The following is a 23,334-nucleotide window of genomic DNA, read 5'->3' on the forward strand; positions in this document are numbered from 1 at the left end:
AAAGTTCAGCCATCATGAATCCAAAGTGTTGTCCTCTCCACAAATATTAAAAAGAATATTCCAGAAGTATTCCAGATATGGCTGCACATCTTCTTAGCAACGGTCTGTTAGTGAAAAATAAAGCACCTCTGGAATGTCAAAATTGAACAATCAGAATCCAGAATTTAACTCTGCCATGTAATATGATGGAATACTTATCATTTAAACACAGAGACTGATGAGTAGAGCCTATATGTCAGATCAAAACAGAAAAGGAATAATTGCCTCAGGAATTTAAATCCTTCTGTATCACACTGATTAAAGACACAATGCGACGCGCTGCAATTTTCCACTTAGTGAATGCTTCTGTTTGCATGAATGATTTAATCACATGCCTCTGATGTGGGCACAGAGGAATGCTGACATGATGTGTAGGTTCACCTTCCTCGCACAAAATTTCTCAGTGGCACATTATGTCTCCCCGCTCTCCCACTAATATGGGCATGGGGGAAGGAATGATGGGTAACCATAGAAACACAGCGCAGTGATTCTCCAAGGCACTTTCCTTTAGAGGCCTTGCGTTAACAGGATTAGAGGGAATTCACAAGAGGAGACCCCAAAGAGCACAATCTCTTTGTGTCGGTCCTCTGCTCGTCTCCTCTGATCTCCACCCTGACAGAGACAGATAGAAAGATACTGGAATCACTAAGGCTTTCATCAGCATGCAGAACAGACGGGAAGTATAGAGTGGACAGTGGAGGAGTCGCAGTGTTTCCTTTGTGGCTTTACACCTCTGTAGCATTCTGACGGGGGTTTGGCTGTAGCATTGCCTGGTAATCCTCAACCTCAAGTGTCTGGTTAAAAGCTTCTCTGATGGCCTATTTGCATACACAGATTAGCAGGAGCAACATTTTTGCTCAGCAAGTCCTACTGCTTGCCAAAAAAAAATCTATTTAATTTATTTATTTACCAAAAGTTAAAAATAGTCATAAGAAAAAATGTGAATGTGTGAATGTGAAATGGGATGACCTGCCCAAGGCTTTGGCATAGGGGCCATGTACTGAGAAAAAAAGCATTCTCAACATCACATCTAGATTTGGAGTTTAAAATGAATTGCCTTACAATTATCAGTTACCTGTAAAAGAAATGTAACCAGTAACTAAAGTCTAATAATTGAATCTAAGTATCAAAGTATAAATGTATTATAACCTGAAACATTTGCATTAGAGTTCATCTAGGTTCACCTGCTGAATTAAAAACAGAACCAATGAACCAAAGAAAATGAAACCATAAAGCAGATTCAGGCAGTAGGCGTATAGATTCACTGAAAGTATTAGCCTACAGATCACAACAGCTGACAGAGGAGAGAACATCTGATCCTTTACAACCCAAAAACAATGCAGGAAAAGTAACAGTAATGTAATCAAATGAATTAAATTAAATCGTTTTTATGTAACCGTAAGTCAATACAGTCACTTTTTTGTGGTATCCTTATAACGTCATCCAGTTACATGTAATCCATTTCTCCCCAAACCTGATCATACAGAAACATTTACAAGCTTAAAAACATCTAATCAAATAACCTAAAAACTAAACCTATCTAAATAGTTTTAAAATAGGATAAAAACAGACCGATTACAAGGGAAAACAATGGTACAAAACGCATCTCAGATTAAAATTGATTAGACAGGAGCAAAGGATGGTGATAGAAAAATAGATTAACATCTTATTTATAAGAATATGATCCCAGTAGCTGTTCCCCCCATGGCATGAACAGTTGGACACAGCTCTGCACCCACAGCTGAAGAGATGAACAGCAGAATCATTTTTCAGACAAGGGGAAGGGGGGGTTTGCTTGTTAAAATGCAATGTTAACTTGCAGACACTGTTCTCCTGAGCTAACTAACAATAGCTGGTTTATGGTGGGCTGTGGCTACCATAGCAACAGAGGCAAAAGATGGGTGAGTGGAGAAGGATATCAAAACCGCACCCATAACTGAAGCAACCAACCAGACTGGAGAACCAGCACAGACATGGGGGGGGGATAATGAGTGGGAGTCAGAAGGGAAACCAGTCCACTACATGCTGCGGTGGTGGGGGGGTCTGCGCCACTGGCAACTGACAACATTTATATGGTTCAAGCAGGACGTTGTTTGAGCCGGTCGGTGGCGTAATGAGTAACATTCAACTTTCAACAACACTTTATGATTTTTTATGCGTAAATCACCAAGAGTAAGAAGCTCAAGCCAGGCTATAAACTTTGTCACAGTCGCATCACCACCGCTAAACTAAAGGCGGCTAACGTTCAGCGTGATGACGTTTAGCACTATCATATAGCCACTTTTTTGGCAAGTAGCCTACTGTTTGTTAGAAGCATTTGATATTTACTGGTGGATATCAGATGCTTGAAGAGAACATGAAATGCTAACTCATTTCCGTTTTTTAGGACTCATTTCTGCACCACCCTATTTAAATGATGTCACCCGGGTAATCTCAGCATGGGCTGGGAGACTGTACATATCGTGCAAACATTTTCCCATGAAACTCAGCGTGTGTTAGTATGTCTTTCAATGCTGTCCCACTTCCCTACCCTGTGTGTGATTCTCAGTTCCAACCCCACTGCTCCATACTGCAGACTTCACTCTTAAGAAACACCTCACGAATATGTGATCTTATTTCATTAAAAAGGTTATCGCTATCGTTTCTAAAGACTAAACTCACACAGGAGGAAAAAGGGCATTTGTTTGGGACTAGTTTTAGTGTCAGATGAATCCAAAAATGTTATTTAGACTGTTATCAATTACTTCAGTTCTCCTATAAACAACATTATTTGGCAGTTATTCCATTCCTGTTCCAGCTGTTTTCCTCACTTGTCCGTTACGTAGAGTACTGCTCGCTCTCGGAAAGTGCAGTTTCTTTTTTAAGTTCTGCCTAATGTAAGACCCTGAAATCCAAATGTTCTGCTGCTAATAGAAATATAATGGTTGCCTATAATAATTTCCTGCAGTGATGACTAAAGTGATGATCCGCACACTGGTAGATGATTGAACCATGACTTATTTATAGGAGCAGCAGACATGATGCGTGATGGTTGTACACTTTGTTCATTATACCCTCTGACATGGATTAGATTGTGGGCCGGCATGTTTCATATTGAAATTCTAGTCATTGTTGTTTAGCCATTTTGTGTTAAGAGCTGGGTCATGAAGTCACTCATTCTGTTGTGGGGCGGTCATGTTTCTGTTATTAGCTCAAACTAACATTATCTGTATACACTGCAGTCATTTGCTGGTAGTATGTTTTAAAAGCAACAGGCAAACAAACCTCAAATAAGCCAAATCATTACGTTAGGAGAACATTAATATATAGGTATGTTATCTCTAACTTTGTGACATTTGCCAGGTGACATATCCTAAAATGTAATGCAACACAAAAACATGGCTTCTAAACTAGTTTCCTAGGATCCTTTATGAATCGTACATTTTTTCACTAAAGATGAGTTTTATAACAACAAATTGACATTTCTAAATTTTACACTTGCTCGGATGTGTTTGTGTGTACTTCCTCAGATTCTCAACATCCACTTGTAATTCAGGACTCAAACCTTGCACCAGGCAGAGAAAACTGCGCGCAGCATTCGATGACTAAACCCAGGGAGGCAAATCCACAGCTGTTAGCACAGGTTCTAACCCATTCACAGCTCTGAAGAGCAACATATGCAAATCCTAGATAGGTCCCCTATAATGCAAAATGCACTTTTTGATGTCTTAACTAACTATCATAACTATGTGTCCCCGGTGTGTAAGGAGACTCACAAAGTGTCAGAAAATACAACCCTCTCTCTTTTCCTTCTTACCCACATCTGTAAAAACGGGGGTACAAACGAGCTGATCCAGATTTGTTGCCGTTATAACGTAATGACTGAAATGTGGGCTGGCTTTACAATGAACTCCTGGCAACGTCCCGCCCACGTGACACGTCCCAACCTATCGTCCCCCATATTCAGTCTCGAGCTGAATCCCCTCCGCAGCACCTCTGTGTGTCTGTGTGTTCAGCAGGATGTCTGCAGGGGGGACTTAGAGTTGTTGTGTATATAATACATATAATGTCTCTGTTCTAGTGGTAAACACTGAGAAGTGTTTCAGAAATAATGCTGGATGTGGTTTGGAACTTAATATGGTGTTTAATCACGGCAGCGTTTAGCTGAGTTTCTCTGTTAGAAATTTTATTTAAAATCATCGTCTGATATGAAGAGAGAATTTTCAGCAGCCTGCCGGCGCATGTTTATGCCCTGCAGTTTAATAATAGCTGACTATGATCCTGTTATAAATAGCTACACCTTGATGGTCTCATCTGAATAAAATGTATTATGGAGCACTAATGAGTCCAATGATCACCAGAAGTGAAAGAAAAGAAAGGATGGAAGTTTTGAGGAGAGGAAGAAGCTAGGGAAGGAAGATGAAGGGAAAGCCGAGAGACAGGCACTCTGGGTGTGTGTGCGAGCTTGCGTGCACATCGTAGAGAAACCTGATGTGTGTCTTCCTCTCATTTGAACTCAGACTACTGGAGAAGCAAGGACCTCTCCTTCAGCTTTCCCTCTTCTCTATCACTCATCTTGCTCACCCATTGTTCAGCTCACATATTTCCCATCAGCCCCTCACCATGCTGCTACTTTACAACCGTTTCCTCTCTCTTCTAGAATCGATCTATCGCCGCGGGGCCAGAAGATGGAGGAAACTCTATCGAGTCAACGGACACCTCTTCCAGGCCAAGCGCTTTAACAGGGTGAGTGTCTTCAAATCCTTCTGATACATATTCCCAACTGGAGGAGTGATGCGTGAACCATGCTTCATCACTTCAGTTATGAGTCTTTATTCAATGATAGTAGGTCCTGGTTGTCTCATAAGGAGCAGTTTGTACTCCGCTTTCATTTTCATTAAAGAGATTATGTCAACAGATTTCACACAAGTGTATTAGGTTAGGTGAAAGCAATATTATGAAGTGAAATAAAAAAACATCAGGTTCAACTTAATATAATTGCTTTCAACTAACCTCATTTTTTGACACAATACACTTAATCAAAGTCAACGGTTCAGTTTTTTCAGGGTAGTGTCACAATTCTAAAGACTTTTCAGGATGTTTGAAGCTTTTAAATTCAATGTGACCAATAGAAATAATTTGAACAATTGGACTTTCTAAGAGCAAGATAAAAAGGCGTAGTGTGTGATAACCATCGGTCGAATGTAAGAACGTACTTCAGTACAATATTAAGGTACTATACATTTTTGCTTGAGTATTTTAATGTTATGCTACTGAATACTTCTACTTTACTACATGTTGCAGCCAATCTTGTACTTTATTCTTCAATACATCATTTGGCAGATTTCAGATGCTTCAGATCATTGAATCAGTTTAAAATAGAATATAAATCAACTAATAAGTAAAAATTAACATTTAATTGTAGGTTATATATGGAGAAGCTGTTTACAAAGTACATACAATGAGCTCCAAATGTACCAGCTGTGATGAACACATTAATGCATCAATAATCATATAAATTAATTCTTAAATGGGCCATCGCACATAAGGAGTCATTTTACTTTTAGTACTTAAGTATATTTTGAAGCCAATACTTTTGTTAAGGACTTCTACTTACTATTTTTACAAATAACTGCTGCTACCTTTACTTAAGTTTAAGATCTGAGTACTTCTACCACCACTGGTCACACCATATCTGTGCAATCAGCGTCAATTTCAGTCCGTACAGAGGCAGTTAGTATCTGGTAGCAGCAGCTGATTTTAGGGTTGTTATATCTGTAAGAGCTAACACATCCTGCATTGATATCACACGTTTCTGTTTGGAATTGATATTAGCTTTGACACAGGAAAACGCCAAACTCAATCCAATACCAAGCTCTGAACAAATCTGATATTGGCTTTGAATCAAAGTCGGACCCCAGACTTCTGTAGGTTTATTAAAGAGAATAGGGCTTGAGCATGAAAGCTCTTTCTTGAATTTGGAAGTTAAGTTGCAGTTAAATAATATATATCAGGTAATGCGGTCCACGCTGCAGCCATTCGCTATCTGGATATTGGTGCATATTTCATGGTGTCCTAGTTATGGCTTGTGTGACAGTTGTTCTATTTCAGCTACATGCCACGCACGCACGCACGCACGCACGCACGCACGCACGCACGCACGCACGCACGCACACACACATACACACAGGTACCCGCATGTGTGGGCTGCAACCATTTTCCTGATAAAGCCCTACTTGATCCTAAAATGTTGGAGTGTTCTTATTGAGAAATGCAGATGTGCCACTCTGACACGCAGGAGAAATACATTAATGCTATTTCAACCAGGCCTTTATGTGTTTCCTGTGAAAGAGTTCAGGTTGAACTGCTGTACCTCGGCGTTGAAGCCTCTCCTTTAGCGAGGTTATATCATGTTATCTGAGAAAATGTTTCTTTTTAATGTGAAAGTGCAGCATTTAGTTCTACGCTTACGCTAATACATCCTGTCAGTTGGTTCCATACCTTTAAAGAAGATTCATTCCCTTTATATCCTCTGAGTATCACCTTCACTGAAGCTAGGCCATGAGAGTGGATCAACCCAGTGAAGCGTTATCTTGCTAACTCATCACTTTACTCCAAACTTGAAGTGGCCATTACTACTGATGTAGCCGGGCTTATTCAATATAAGAGATAGACAGTAGGTGCATTAGGGCTAATGGCTGGACTGCTGCTCTGGTCATTTATGCTGTTTACTCTAAGCCCTAACTCCAGTTCAGAGGAACAGAAATACATACTTGTTTGCTTAACAACTAAATATTTCTTTCTAAACGTCATTCCTGCCTTGTTTAAATTATTTGGCAATACTTTTGGCAGATGTGGTTCGGGGTTGACTGTGGAGAAATGTGCATCCTGAATTGTTAGGTTGTTTAAAATGATACTGTTGAAAGAGTTTAAACTCTTTCAACAGTATTATATAAATTCAGTTGGTTGGTGTCTGTAAAGGCATGATGGTATCACACCTGACTTTTGTTGCAAAGTCTCAGAAAATGTCCTACGGGACGTTAATATTCAGACATCTGGAATGTTTTTGCACACTTTAATACTATGTCTTCTGGCATGTTTTGGTTAAAAGTCTATTTATTTGAGTTGTAACCCTGCACTGCATTCAGTAGCCCTATTCCATCCTATGTACAGATCACTTGCAAGCATCCCAGAACATGTGCATCCCATAATACTGCACTCTCTGAGCCAAAAGACTACATGCTTTCAGGAAAATTCAAAACCAGAATATGTTTTATATTTTGAATGGTATTTCAGGTAACTAGAGTAGCCTAAAGCAAAGTACCCATTATATAACTTGTAAACGGATCCGGCTAGTTTTTGTTAGCTAGCTGTTTGATGTAGCATGACTGAGCATGCTAACCAATGAGTTTCAATTTATCTATTTTTATTCATCCTTTTTTCTAAAACATTTGTTTTATAATTTGTTGTTGACTTTACATCCTCAGCTCACACACGGCACACACTGTTGGCTTGAAGTGTCAAAGAACCTTTCCCAAATAGTGAACTTGCTAGCTATGATGATGTCTTCTGTCATGATGAGAGTCAAAGGATAGTTACTTTCTTATAACTTCCTTATTAATTCCAACTAAATCGAATACATTTCTGGACTCTAGTAACCATAAACCTGACAACCTAACCCTACCTCTTTACCTTCAACTTCCTGGAGAGAACAAGATTCAGGAAGCTTTACCATGTTGCCCCTACTGTTGTTTACCAAAAAATACTGGCAATACATACTCATTTTCTATATTTCTGTTTGTGCACGGAATAAACTAATAATATTAAGTGAGCTGTAGAGGTGTGGGCTAGAGTAATTTGACCCCACAGTAGACAGTGCCAGGTTAGTTACCAGAACATTACTTTCAGACTTTTCAATCTGAGCTAGGCTAATCATGTGCCGACTCCAACTACCTTTTTAACAAAAAGACATGAGGTTGACATCCATCTTTCATCTCTCTCTCTCTAAAAAAAAAAGTAAATGAATATTGTGTGTCTTTTTTCCCAGAATGTTGAAATATTTTCCTGAGGATAAGATAATGGTTTTGGGTAAATATTGACAGATGTTCCTGCATCAAGTCAGCATTACGTTTTCTTTATTACGTAATCAAGCCCATTATTTTACTTAACCATAATCATGTGCTCTAAGTTGCCAAAACAGAACCATGGAAAACTTGGAAAATCATTTACTTGACAAGTCTCAGAGATTGTATACAAATGGATTAAAATCATTTAAACTAAATGTAAATGATTATTTTGAAAAATGTTTATCTGTTTGATTTGATTGTTAAAATATTTCAGAAAATGTTTTCTAATCCATATGTACATTCTAGCACATAGGGATGTGATTTGTCTTAGATTTCCATGGATATAGTTTTATTATAAATAGATGATTTAGTGTTCACAAAATGAACCAGTTGTTTTTCAGTCTGGGGTTTCTCTGACCGTTGTTGCTATGCCAGCTTCCAGGCTTCTGGTTGGTTCACAATGTTGTCCTCAGCATATAAATAAGCCAAGGAGAAGTAGGTCAGGTTTCTCCTCCCTATTCTCACTCCATCCCTCTCCTTTCTCTCAGACTCTACATGTCTGCCCCCCCCCCCCCCCCCCTCGATGTTGCAGTGCAGAAAGCTGCCTCTCATTACACATAATGGGGTGTCTTTAGCTCCTGTTTTTCATGTGATGAGGCAGAATCAAGCCGTCAATGCTGGCTGTTTGCCTTCACAAGCGATCCATTAGGGATGTGACTGACACACCAGCCTCTCGTGGTAGTAGACAGGAAATCCAATTAAAAAAGTCATGCTAGTTATAGCAGGCGACTGAGAGGGAATGTGGTCACTGACAAGAGCTGTCCGGACCGGAATAAACTTGAAAATTATTGCAATTACAAATAAGCAACAATCTGGTCCCAATCTTGTCCTGGAACTCTCTAGGCTAGCCTCTTCTTTAAATTAATTTGTTTATATTTTTATTAACGACACTTGGTACATTGATAGGAACCAGAGTTACAAATGTCCCAACAGTTCAAATCTATTAGTGATCAGCTTAGTCTCTACTATTGTACATTAATTGACAAGCCATACAGAGCTGATCTTCCCTTGCAGGCGTACAATATTTAAACCACATTCATAACCAATACAGACCAGGTTAGGCTAGCCTCCTCTGACCCCTTGCACTCACTTTGGCTGCTGTCAAATAGTCAAAAAACTGGTCTTTTATCTTTTACATGAAAAACATCATTCAAGGGTTAGGAAAGATGAAAGAGAATTCATCAGGGTTTAGAGAGAGACAACTGCCGCGCTAAGAGAATCTGATTGCATTTTGACTGGGTAACAGAGGTTTCTGATGTCTGCTGAGCGATGCGTCACTTTAAATGTTGCAAGGAGGACAGTATGGGACAGCATGATGTCCTTTTCTTTCATAAAGGATGGTCTGGTGTATCCTACTCTTAAGGACATAGGAAAGGAAGCAATACAACTTCTTTCCTATCATATAGAGAATTCTAAGAGCCTGTCAACGGCTGTCAAAAGACAATTGGACTGCAACCACTTTGATGATGCTGTTGAGTGAGGGGAAAGTTGTTGCCTCTTTCTGTCAGTGCTGGACAGCTTTTACCTTTCCATCCCCAGCAGGGGGTCACAGCAGGTGGGGCCAGCAATGGGTTTACACCAAATAGATTAGCCTGTCTTTGATCCATGGATGCTGCATCAGGTTGTGATGCTAATAAATGTGATAGATATTTTTATTGCACCTTTGTGGCCTGACCGCTTGGATTGATGCAGGCATTGTTGGTGAGTCTGTTCTGATACGTTTCTTACTCAGAGGTGAAGCAGACAGCAGATCATTTCCCGGCACATCATGCTGTCAGTTTCCAGGCACTCATATGATCTGTCTGCCGGGCTGCAGGGAGGACTGGCAATCGATGAAAGCTTTTTTTTACTCATCCCTTTATTCCCGAGCTGCAGGATGCTGCTGGACCCTTCACAGCCAGATGCACTTCAGCATGACATGTGCTGTGAAAGGCAGGTTGCAGTCCATATCTGCACTGGTTTCAGTCTGCTGACTGCTGTGGGGTGAAGTGTGACAGTCAAAGTACAATGTTTAAATTATATCATTGCTGCTTAATCAGGCTGTGCTCCTGATATGTTTATATGGTTCATCCTGCAGTTCATATAATCGCAGAGTGGAGCAGACTGGGATTGTTATAATATCATTACCCCTGGGCCACCAGGCTGTTAAACCTACAGTCTGAAGTGCAATACCCCTTCAATGACTTAAAGGTCCCCTCATATGCAAAATGCACTTTTTGATGTCTTTTATAAATAACTATGTGTCCCCGGTGTGTAAGGAGACTCACAAAGTGTCAGAAAATACAACCCTCTCTCTTTTCCTCCTTACCCACATCTCTAAAAACGGGGGTACAAACGAGCTGATCCAGATTTGCTGCCGATATGACGTCATAATCTAAATGTGGGCTGGCTTTACATTGAACTCCTGTCAACGTCCCGCCCACGTGACACGTCTCAACCTATCGTCTGCAATATACAGTCGCGAGCTGAATGCCCCTCCGCAGCCCCTCTGTGTGTGTGTGTGTTCAGCAGGATGTCTGCAGGAGGGACTTAGAGTTGTTGTAAATATAATACATATAATGTCTCTGTTCTAGAGGTAAACACTGAGAAGTGTTTCAGAAATAATGCTGGATGTGGTTTTGAACATAATATGGTGTTTAATCACGGCAGCTTTTAGCTGAGTTTCTCCCGGTAGAAAACTCTCTCTTCAGAGGAGAGATCATGATGCTCCAAATGGCGGGGCAGCAGCTCAAAGGGGCGTGGCCAGCAGCAGCTAGTTCATTTAAAGCTACAGTCACAGAATCAGCACTTCAGGAACAGGGCTGAAATAGAGGGGGATGAGGCATGCTAAAATGGGGGATCTGTTTGGTATTTATAGCAAAACACTATTTTGTATAGATATGGCCCTACAATATATTGTTGAAATATAGCATAATAGGAGACCTTTAACTCATATGCTCCTTTATTTTCCTGATTACCCTTTAGACATGTTTACGCAATTGTCCTTTACTATTTAAACGTGTTTACGTTTGTTTTGATTGTATTGCTTCATTTCGCAGGATATACTGTAAGATGTGTTTTGCAATTGTAGTGTGTGGTTCGTGAATTGTGATAAGTGTTTTGAGGAAATGAACCCTGTTTTAAATATTGCATTTAGCCAGTGGCGGCTGGTGAAAAAAAATCTTGGTGGGGCTAGTGTGCCAACAGATTTCCCTGCCTAATCTAGCATAAGCATTCAAATGAACAGTCGGAAAATGACTACAGTTCCGCAATAATAATTTAATTTCACAGTTTCCAGCTTCACAGAAAAAGTAACAATTTACAGCTATATTAGACTTCATGCTATCAAATACTATACAATACAATCAAGGGATAAATTAACAACAAGGGTATGATTTCAGCTGAATCTATACAAATCAACAGTGAGTGAGTGAATGAGTGAGTGTGGGTTGAGAAGAGAGAATGAAACAGAACTTTCCTATTAAAATGTAACATATACAAAGAATTTAGAACCAAGTTATTTTCAAAAAAATTTACTTAAACAGATTATTTTAATACCCTCTCTCAAGGAAAAATGCATTTACTTGGAGAAAACAGCATCAGTGCCATACAGTTGTCATTGCATGTCACAGCCTGAGGGAAACAACAAAGCATTCTCCACAACTATATTACAATTACATACTATAATATTATTACATATTACATCGCCATCATCTCTCTTCGTCGTCGCGCGTATTTTTTCCCCACGTAGCGTAGGACAGAGTCTGGGAGTCGCACTACGAAAAAAAACTATCGCTGGCTCCTTATGTAGCTACAGCAATCCTAAACCTTCACGCATTTTACGTAGCAGTTGGGGCTAAATTTCCAGCGCCCCACCGCCGTTAAATTTGGCGACGTTGATAGGCCAATTATTCATAATTTCCCCCTAGCAACCATAACCGGATTGGCTGTTTAGCTGCCGGTCAGGGGCACTTTGCCGATCGCCCCATGAGAGAATGATACACTGTCTGTCAGTGGAAATTCACTGTTTAATGAGTGTTAGTTGGTGGAAATGTTGTTTAAATGATTTAAATTGCATGTAGGCACACACACTATTAAGTAAAACTGACATTGATTTAAAAAAAAATATGCAAAAAATATTTTTTCCCCTCAACAGCTGGTGGGGCAGAGCCCCAGCGCCCCCTATGGGCCAGCCGCCTCTGCATTTAGCAATTGAGAAAAACTGTAATAGTAAAAGGTAATTAAATATGTGTTAATACGTAAACCTGCTCATTCCAGTTCCAGTCGGTTGCGTTTGACCAAAGGAAATAATCACACAAATTACTATTTTCTTTTCAAATAGTGTCTAATACAAATGTTGACAAAGAGGCTGTGCAAGCGCAACATCCCAAACACAAGTCAGCAACATGTCACCACACCTTAATAGATCAACATTATTTCCCCTGTATTTACATACAAATAAAAATATAATCTTTTGGTGATGCAACAACATGGCTGTCTTGGATAAGCTCATTCAACTAGTTTTTTTTTCTGTCAGAAGCCGCGTGTCTATATGTTCATCTTGCCGGGTAGCAGCAAACAACAGCATAAAGAAGTTATTAAGTGTAAGCGCCAGTATCTGCTATTCACAACTTATAATTTACATGATCGCTAGTAGAGTTAACAAAAGGGTGTTGACTCTTTTTAACCTATATTGAATTAAATATACATTTACATTTGCCTTTAAATCGATCAGTGAATCAATACAGTATAATATTGATTGAATGTTGGTTGTTCTGTTACCTATCTAGTATTTTGAAGCACATTCCCCAGAGGACTACAGTGGCTCGGATCGTGGCTCCTAGATTTGTCTGGCAATGTCTTACGGTTTGTTGGTCAAGACTTTGTCAGATTGGTTAGTATGGACTACTGTTCTGATATTAAAGGTCCACAGAGGATCACTGTAGATTAGCTTTCCCATAGAGCCATCAACATCAGTTCAGTGCTTTGGTTAAAGACCAAATACGGTGGGTTGAACTTGAATTAAGTCGAATAGCAGTGTAAAGTTAGGAGGTGAACATTTTACAAAGTCGCTGTCAGCATTTTAGAATGCTAATGTTAGCATTAAGCTGAATAGGCTGCAACCAAATAGATGGTAGAAACAAAGGATGTATGAAGATTACACCGTAATGACTGTTCTAGGCAGCTAAACGATAGCTTCTTGCTAGTATCATTCATGCATCAGCCTTTGACTAAACCCTGATGATCATGTTTTATTGTTCTTTTATCGAATCAATTCTGTCTTTTCCATTAATGTCATGGTCCGATAACCTGACTTTAAAGAGCAGTGGTGCAGCAGACTGGTTGGTGAGCCACAGCTAAACCTGGAGACCCTGTCCTCAGTTACAGCGGTTACCCAGCTCCATATTAGATGATGACTCCCACCCTCAGAATTTAAGCTTCTTCCTTGGGTCCGGAGGTTAGTTGTCCCAAAGAGTAAAACCAGCAGCTATGGCACAAATTATATGAGCGTCACACAGATGCCTATTTATTTATTTATACATTTTGAATGTCCATGTTTGTACTAGTGTGTTTTTTAAATGTTTTTGGATGTGATGGAGCAGGGTGTACTTTTGTTATTCCTTTTATTAGAGATGTGTCTGTTGTCTGTGTGTTTGTTTAGCGTATGTCAGGATGGATCCCCTGTCTAAATCTACCTACGGGTACAAATAAAGAACCTGAACCTGAACCCTGATTGGGACTAACACTATCCATTGCATCAAGTGAACTTAGCTTAACCTAATTCCGTTGCTAGCTAGCTTTGACTTTCTATAGTGCAACCCTGGCCACTGCATTTAGTCGTGTATTGAAATTATTTGTGACAAATAGAATATTAAACTAAGCATCTCAAAATGTGCAAGATTTCAAATAAAATAACATAAGCAAGATACAGGCTTGATATTCAAAGCCTAAGGTGTTAATCACAAAGCTCCTGCTGTGCTTTTAGACATCTGAAAACAAGGTGAGGATAAGAAAAGTGTTGAGCCTGGATATCTGGAGGTATAAAAGGCATCACTAATAATAAGTTGACTCCGGGGTGTCTGCAGCCATCCACAACCTGACGCAGCGACACCTCACACTGCTGAAGGAACAGGACTAAAGCTGGCGATTCATTTCTAAATGTGCGCCTTCACCTCTGTGTAGAGTCAGAGGAGAAAGACTGACGGAAGCCTTTGAAGTCTTGCTGAAGCATTTCCATGGCAACAGAGCAGTGACTGGGACTCTTTGTTCTTCACGCCGTCAGCATCCACCCCAATGAATGAATACTGTCGGTACACACACACGCGTGCACACACACACACACACACACACACACACACACACACACACACACACACACACACACACACACACACACACACACACACACACACACACACATAGACACACACACACACACACACACACACACACACACACACACACACACACACACACACACACACTGCATGTTTTGAGTCTCCAGGGGGACATTTCGGTGACGGATGATGTCCAGGGACACTTAACAGTACTAATTTAGCAATGTCAGCTAACAAACCAATGACAGAGGCAACGCTCTAGAGACCATGTGATGTAACTTCATAAAGTCTGTGCTTTGTAGTAGATATATGTCAGACAAAGTGATATTCTGTTTACATCATAATGGTTTATAAAAGGATCAAGGAAAACATGAACATACTAATTGTCAGATTGGTGTAGTTTGTATGGTGTGTACTGGATTCAATGACACCATTTACACAGACTCAAACGTGATATAACAACTAATAATACATTTTCAAACCCTTAACAGCAGAGTCAAAATGCCCCTTTAAATGCCTTATTCGACAGATCAGTAAATCAGAATCAGAATCCAGTTTATTGCCAGGTATGTTTACACATACAAAGTATTTGATTTGGTATATGGTGGTGTGAACATAAACAATCTAAGAAAAGAAGTTGTCGTGGCGATTGTGTTTCCTGGAAGACAATGTTTAAAGGTCCAATAATTATAGGTAAAATAGTAAGCATAAAAGGTTTTGTTCAATTGCTACACTTCAAATGTAATATAAAGCCTATTATTTATAGGTTTGATCTTATCCTTTTGTCTGTGCATTCCAGGATTGCTGAACGTCTTGAAATGTAAAAGTGTTTGACAAACAAACCTGCAATTAAACATACAAAGAAAATAGAGCTGATAACATGAGAGAGGAAGAGTTATTTTAGAGAAGAAAAAAAAGTCAGCACAACAAACAGAACACTTCAAAAAAATACCAAAGAAATGAAATAAAGTTTATCAAAATCAATTATCAAATTCTTTAGTACTAATGTGCTCTCTAATAATCTGTATGATATAGTCCTCTGTGTGAGGGATATCACTTAAGTAGTATTATTCATTAACACATGTGGTGATTGACTTTTATCTAAAAATAATAAAGCAAATATATTTGTTGTCAATAGTACTGGGGAACACCATAAAAGGTAACATGATGTGCAAAAACGTGCTCTTTGTGCCGATTTAATGGCGAGCCCTCTTGTTGTGGAAAGCTGTAAATCCTGAGAATGCCTCCGCTCCGTGGTCTGAGGTTGAGAAGTTTTATGATGTGATTATGTCTAGACGAGAGGTCTATCAATTCTGAAAGAGACGGAGCAAAGACCCCCCTATGCCTTATTAATAAATGAAGTTGCATACTAAACTGGGCCGTCAAAAAGATGTAGGGTGGCCTAAAGTCCTAAATCACAATTTTTATGGTGCATTCAATACCAACTTTAATATAGTTGTAATTTTAACATATAGCTGTAGCTAAATAGTTTTGCCGACATGGATATGTGCCAGGGGTTAGATAGCTCAAGTGATGAATGACAAGGATTCATGTGTTATAGATAGACTTTCATTGATATTTCATTTTTTAGGAATAGGCTATTCGTGACCCCACTACAGAGGGTCTCCTTATGAGTCTCAGTCAGACTCAAAGTATGCTAATACAGTATAAGCATACTACAGTCTGCCTGAATGCAGAAGCCATCTTTAGAGTGCATGAAAATAAGACATGTATACTGCATGCAAAAAGATATCATCGAATATGATGAGGTGAGGACAGCTGTGAAAAGGAGCATGTATTAGCCTCCTTCCCAACAAGCTAGCATGACATAGCTGGTCCCCGTAGATTCCTTAGGTTTATCTTATGATGCATGAGCATCGACAGGGGTTGTTTCAGTGAGTGTGTTAAAGACTAATGTGTTCTGTGTGTGTCTTGCAGAAAGCCTACTGTGGCCACTGTGCTGAAAGGATATGGGGGCTGGGCAGGCAGGGCTACAAGTGTATCAACTGCAAACTGCTGGTCCATAAGCGCTGTCACAGACTCATTCCTCAGACCTGCCAAAGGCTTATGGTGAGTATTCATCATGAACCCAGCAGCTAGCAGGCTATCTGACATAACCAGTCTCTCAGCAAACTTTCTAATCAAGCTCACACACTGAAGACTGAAAAACTGTATTGATAAAGCTCATTTTATTCCAGGTGGGAGCACATTATGAGTGGACGCAAAGGTTGCAGCCACAAACAGTGTAGATAGTGCAAAGAAAAAAGTTTAGACATATATAAACACAATTGTAACAACAACATGGGAGTTAATAAAATATATAATATAAAAAAATAATTGAAATATAAGCAAGTGAAATGAAATGGGAGTTAAACCAATAACAATCAGCACTAACAGGTGACCAATAAATTTAAAAAAGCATGTGAATTAAAACCATTAAATCATGTAATACATTTTAATTAAGCAAACTACTGACTTTAGCACCACACAGATTCCTCTTTCTTTGTACTTTTACTGTTTTTCCTCTTAGTAGTCCCTTTTAAACTCCCATTCTTTTAAAACAAAATGAAGTTTGGTGAGAGCAAACCCAAAGGCTTCCTCTAATAATTCCATTTGACCTCAAGGTAATCGTCTGAGCAATACAATCTTTCTGCAAATAGAGTTTTCCTCTTAAACATGGTATATGTTACACTCTTCCAGGTGTTTAAACCATGGGTGGATATTCAGTGGATATCTGGGGATTATGTCTGGATATTTAAGTGGAGTGTTCTCTGTTCAGGATCCAGTCATGCCATCACAGGAGCCGCCTTCAGATGCCAAGAGTGAGGAAGTGGACCTTCCGCCAGATGACACAGAGGACACAGATGGAAGTAAGACCTTCTACTTCTTTAGAATGCTGCGATGTTTCTGGGTCAATGTTTTTTATGTCTAAGATGTATAAGCAAAGTGCTTCACCTCACATCGCCAGTGAATCAAGCTGGCTGTTCTCATCAACTTCAGAGAAATACCCAAAAAGGAATGCGCTGTAGTTGTTATATATCACAAAGTCAATTAGTTTGTAATGAACTTTATTGTGAAATAAGATAAGGAGTACTTTATTAATCCCAAACTGGTTAGAAATGAAAAAGGAAAAATAAACTATTGTAAAATAGAAACATCTCAAAATAGAAATAGAAATAAACCGATTACAGAGTAACACAGAAATAAATAAAATGATATACAGTTGACTATGAAGATAAAGAATCTATAAACTGTTTGACAAATAAACACTATGGAAGTTAACACAATATAAAACAGGATATAATATACATAAAGAATATAAATGTAAAATGTACAATGTGAATATAGAGACAATACATCTACATAGGGAGGAGGATTTGAGCAAAATCACATCCAAGGAGACTTCTGATTTATTTGTCATGTAAATTCCATACTTAAAGAACGCCTCTTCCAATAGTTATGTTATTTTGAAATGTTTGTAGTAACCACAATTACATCTCGCATCAAGCTTTTGATTTTGATCTTTTGAGAGATATCACAGGAACTAACTAAACAGGTAACTGTAGGAGTGTTCTTTTCAAAGCTCCCAAGCAATGTCCAACTTAGGGAGTAATAGAAACTCTAAGAAATCCTTTATTCCATCTGCATTGACACACACACACACACACACACACACACACACACACACACACACACACACACACACACACACACACACACACACACACACACACACACACACACACACACACACACACACACACACACACACACACACACACACACACACACACACACACACACACACACACACACACACACACACACACACACACAATACACACACACACACAACACACACACACACACACACACACACACACACACACACACACATACACACACACACACACACACACACACACAACATTCTGCCACCAACTCATCGCCTCATTTTGAAGCATATTAAAATATATCTAATATGCATTAAATACATGAAATATTTATTTTGAATTAATGAATTGATATTTTAATGGACACAAGCCAGTGGAAGAACAAACCACTCAGCGCTTTTATTAAGCTGCCACTTAAAGATGGACTTTATTCTTATTTCTCTGTGTGTATTGTACTATGTATGGGTCGTGTTGTTTTATTTGCCAGTTCCAAAGACACATTTCAATGTTAGGCAAATTAAATGGACCATTAAGTATTCTGAATCTGAATTTGTACCTGGTTACACACGGCATCATACAAACATGTATATTTATTACATGTGAGGATATTTCACTCTGCGACTGTAGAGGGCCAGTGTGTGATTGTTCGGCTTGTAAGCTCGTAGTATGAACATATAGATGACAGGTTGCCTGGGGGTGGGGGGGGGCTAACCTTATAGGGTTGAAGTAAGTCAGTCTTTATTTTTGTGAAACTGTCTTGTGTTAGACCAGGGGTGTCCAAACTACGGCCCGGGGGCCAAATGCGGCCTGCAGGCCATTTTGAATCGGCCCATTACAAATTCTAAAAGTATAATGCTTGTCTTATATTGTACTTCTCAAATAGATGTTAAAATATATTAATGAGCCCCATTTTCAAATCAATTCAGTCATTTAAAATGTAAAACATTTTCTAACAAATCTTAGTTGATGAAAAAATAATAATAGTAACTTATTTCTATTACCAGCTTGAAATGTAACTTTCATATTTACTCTTATTATCAGCAATCTGAGGCTTCTGTTTTAAGGAATGAGCTGCCAACAAAATAAATGAAACCCTAAAGAGGGATGAGATGTAGGCTGTTCTTTTCTTAAAGCACTTTAAAGTATTGCACATTATTCACCTACACTTGATTTGTTTTGCTAACTTATAACTTAAATTATGAGGCAATATTCACCTCCATCAGTGACCCAGCTCTCTCTATATTTTTTGTATGTGGCCCACACGGGACAGCTCTTAAATCTTGGGGAAACTGACTCTAACTTGATACTCTAACCTTGTGTTCAAAAACACATACAAGCAACATTAAAAAACATAGCTCCCTGGAGTTTAAAATGAGCAAAAATAGAGCCATGAACAGATCTGCAGGGGTGTGACAGTACATTATTACTCTGTGGAACTATGTAAGATACTATTTACACCAAATATCACATACATCAGGATATGTACAGGTGAGGATTAATGAAACAGAATGGATAACTTGTTCAAAAGTTTCAGAGCCTCTTGGCTTCACCTCACATCATCCTTAATGTAACTCTTATCTAACTACTGTGCTTCTCTCTGAGCTGTAAATCCTATTAAAGGGACTGTGCACCTCTCGGGGGTCTGTAGAGGGGGTCCCTAATATGGGATGCTCTGAGGATTGACCTATTTCTGTGTTCCCTAGCTTCGCTTCATTCTGTGAGCTGTAGCTCCCTCTATTGGCCACAAAAAGAACCTCCCGTTAACCCTCGGTGCAGATTGAACTGTGAATGTATGTTCATAACTCAGTGATGTTCTGTTTCTGCTCCCAGTACCTTTTCTACCACACAACTGTACAGTGGATAAAGCCGAAGATGCAGATACAGAGGTGAGGAGACGCACTGCACACTTTCATAATTCAAATTGTGTTTATGTACATTGATATTCCCATGGTTTTAAAATAAAAATACAGCTCGTGAAAAAATTAAGAGACTACTTCAGCATTATCGGTTTCTCTAGTTTTACTATTTATAGGTATGTCTTTGAGCTAAATAATATATATATTTATTGTTTATTGTATTTTATAAACTACTGATAACATTTCTCTGTGATGGAATTCAACAGACGCTGGAATGGCTGCCATACATGTATAGTGGGCTTCGTTTTTTCCAGAGCTGTATAAATGTTTTTTAATCATGTTTTTTTTCAAATGTTATCTTCTTATAGCGCATTCTGACTTCATTGTAAAGGTTTAAAAAACATTTTCATTTTATTTGTGTTTCATTTTATTTTGTAGTTAAATGGAGCAACTGTCACAAAACACAATTCTCCCCAGGATAATTAAAGTATTATGATTTTGATAGAATGATTATTATTGAATCAAACTTTTACATTTTTGCTCTCTTTTTTCTTTTAAAAAACCTTCCTTTTTTAACTGTCACAAGCTGCAGAAATATGTTCTACCTGCGACATAAACATCCTGTATATTTATTGTGAAAGTGTCTATGCGCTCACAGCACTGTGCCCTCTGCAGGACATCAAAGCGGTGGTGGATGGAATCGACGGCATCAAGCTGTCCCCTGGTCTCGCTCTCGGGCTCGGGGACTTCGACCTGATCCGAGTGATTGGGCGGGGCAGCTACGCAAAGGTGCTGCTGGTTCGGCTAAAGAAGAACAAGCAGGTGTACGCCATGAAGGTGGTGAAGAAGGAGCTGGTCCACGATGATGAGGTGAGACATTAAGGAAGTGAGACAGGTGCGGGGGGGGGGGGCAGGTGCAGACCAGAACTCTCTAAAGATACACAAATATTTCCCCTGTTGCCCTCCGATCGCACATTCAGATGCAGACATGTGTTCATAGATAATACAGTGTAAAAATCAAAGAGCACAAAGCTCATGCATTAGCAGCTAGGTCTTCAAAGTAGTTCCAGAGCTTGATAAATGTGGGGGTGGATTTGTCAATGTAATTTGTGTGAACTGATCAAAAATCTGTGTGTAAATGTGCAATCTGTAAAGCAAGGCAAGGCAAGTTTATATAGCACCTGTCAACACAAAGAAATTCAAGGTGCTTTAAAAAATGAAAGACATTAAGAGCATTAAGAAATGCATAAACAAATGGCATTTACAAACAGTTATTAAAAAGCCAAGAGAATCAAATGAACATAAAACCTGAATAATACAGGTATAGAATACATGAAGAAAGGTTACAGTGTAAATGTGAAACATCTTCCACAATTACAAAAAGAAGATTTGGAAACCAAAAATATTTAGCAAATATTAAACGGATCTGCCAATGAAAGAAAATCTGTCAATACTATTATTCATTTACAAATAAACAAAAGACATGTGAGCATCTTTCTAACATTTGCAACTTTTGATCACAAGTGTGTCAGGTGTTTGTGGATCTCAATTCTCCATTGGAGATCGTCTTTTTACACAAACAGACTTTTTAGACAACTTTTTCTGCCAGTCCGAGCGAAAATCTATGTGTATCATCTACAATATCACAACCAGGGAAAATGGAAGCTACTTCCCTTAATTGTTAATTGTCAATTTATGTGTTTATGATCCACAGCTTTATGGCAAATACTGTTTTTAGTCTGAATACTCAATTCCCCGTAGCTTCCCAACATCTCATCTCATAATCCATGACTTCTGTTTAACAGCACTCGGTAATGTCAGGGTACTCTGTAGGTGCTATGCTGGTGATGTGTGATCAGTACAAAATACAAATCAAGAGTTCACAAGTACTGTTTGAGGGTTATCTTTAACATGGTTTCCGTCAGTGGGCTTAAAATACTCAGGTCTCTGATTACACACTGACATGTAAATAATTAAGTAAGTACTGAGATTTGACAACAGGAGCAGTCAGATAACCAGACATGTTATTAACAAAGCCCTGGTATTTGATTTGAGGACAAACTGTTTGTTCTCTGCTCTCCAAGATAACTGGTAGAAAGTTAATATAACTGGTGGAACTGATGGACACATTATTTGTTTTTACTTTTACATTTTATTATACATAAGGACATGGCTCACACACATCATAAACAGAACAGGACAATAACATGAGGGGTGGGGGGGTTACAGTTTCAATTACATTTTATGCATGTGCATGGCGTTGTATTAATACATGATTTAATTAATAACATCGATAATTTCATCATCATCATTATTATTATCATTATTATTATTATTATTATCATTATCATTATTATTATTATTATCATTATTATTATTATTATTATTATCATTATCATTATTATTATTATTATTATTATTATTATTATTATTATTATTATTATTATTATTATTATTATTATTATATTTTTAACTCATGGACAAATGAACAAGTACACTAAAAGTAGAATGAACAAAAAGAAGAAATACACTGCCAGGTCAAAAAAAAGGTCACACTAATATTCCGTTGGACCGCCTTTAGCTTTGATTACGGCACGCATTCGCTGTGGCATCATTTCCACAAGCTTCTGCAATGACACTACTTTTATTTCTGTCTTGCATTCATTTTTCACCAAGATCTTGTATTGATGACGGGAGATTCAGACCACTGTACAAAGTGTTCTCCAGCACATCCCAAAGATTCTCAATCGGGTTCAGGTCTGGACTCTGTGGGGGCCAATCCATGTGTGAAAATGATGTCTCATGCTCCCTGAACCACTCTTTCACAATCTGAGCCCGATGGATCCTGGCATTATCATCTTGGAACATGCCCGTGCCATCAGAGAAGAAAAATCCATTGATGGAATAACCTGGTGATCCAGTTTATTCAGGTAGTCAGCTGACCTCATTCTTTGGGCACGTTGCTGAACCTAGACCAGACCAACTGCAGCAACACCAGATCATAGCACTGCCCCCACAGGCTTGTGACGTTTGTTTTGGCCGGGCAGTGTAGAAATCAGCGTTCAACTCTGCAGCCAGAGAGGGATGTCTTACGCAGAGCGTACAGGTTGGAAAGTGTCTGTTTTTCTACGCCTCTGTTTATCTCTGCAAAACTACAGCAGCGGTCAGTTTTTGCAATGCAAGGACTCACAATAGTATAGTTTAGAATGCATTTTTAGTTTAATACGTCAGGTGTACTCCTACTGCATTTAAAAATTGCCTAAATAAAAACCCAGTAATTCGATTCTTTAATTTTTATGTAACTTTAAGAAAATGCAGTTACCTTTTATTATATCCTGATTAC

General features: G+C 38.8%; 1 protein-coding gene across 5 annotated transcripts in view; it reads left to right on the top strand.

Annotated features, from left to right (window-relative positions):
• Positions 1-23,334, top strand: part of prkcz (protein kinase C, zeta) — a 136,146-nt gene that overhangs the window by 52,055 nt on the left and 60,757 nt on the right. For 4 of the 5 annotated variants that reach the window (XR_010166565.1, XM_063892644.1, XM_063892654.1 and 1 more), the window contains 5 exons: positions 4,679-4,764; positions 16,400-16,531; positions 17,241-17,331; positions 19,966-20,021; positions 20,667-20,861. Coding sequence is in view for 4 of the 5 variants with exons in the window: in XM_063892644.1 (XP_063748714.1) it covers positions 4,679-4,764; positions 16,400-16,531; positions 17,241-17,331; positions 19,966-20,021; positions 20,667-20,861 (560 nt within the window). In the remaining variant the exon portion in view is untranslated. Of the gene's footprint in view, positions 1-4,678; positions 4,765-16,399; positions 16,532-17,161; positions 17,332-19,965; positions 20,022-20,666; positions 20,862-23,334 lie in introns of all 5 variants that reach the window. The other variant, XM_063892660.1, reaches the window with a different exon arrangement.

This window comes from Eleginops maclovinus, chromosome 1 (genome assembly GCF_036324505.1).
Source record: "Eleginops maclovinus isolate JMC-PN-2008 ecotype Puerto Natales chromosome 1, JC_Emac_rtc_rv5, whole genome shotgun sequence".
NCBI lineage: Eukaryota > Metazoa > Chordata > Actinopteri > Perciformes > Eleginopidae > Eleginops > Eleginops maclovinus.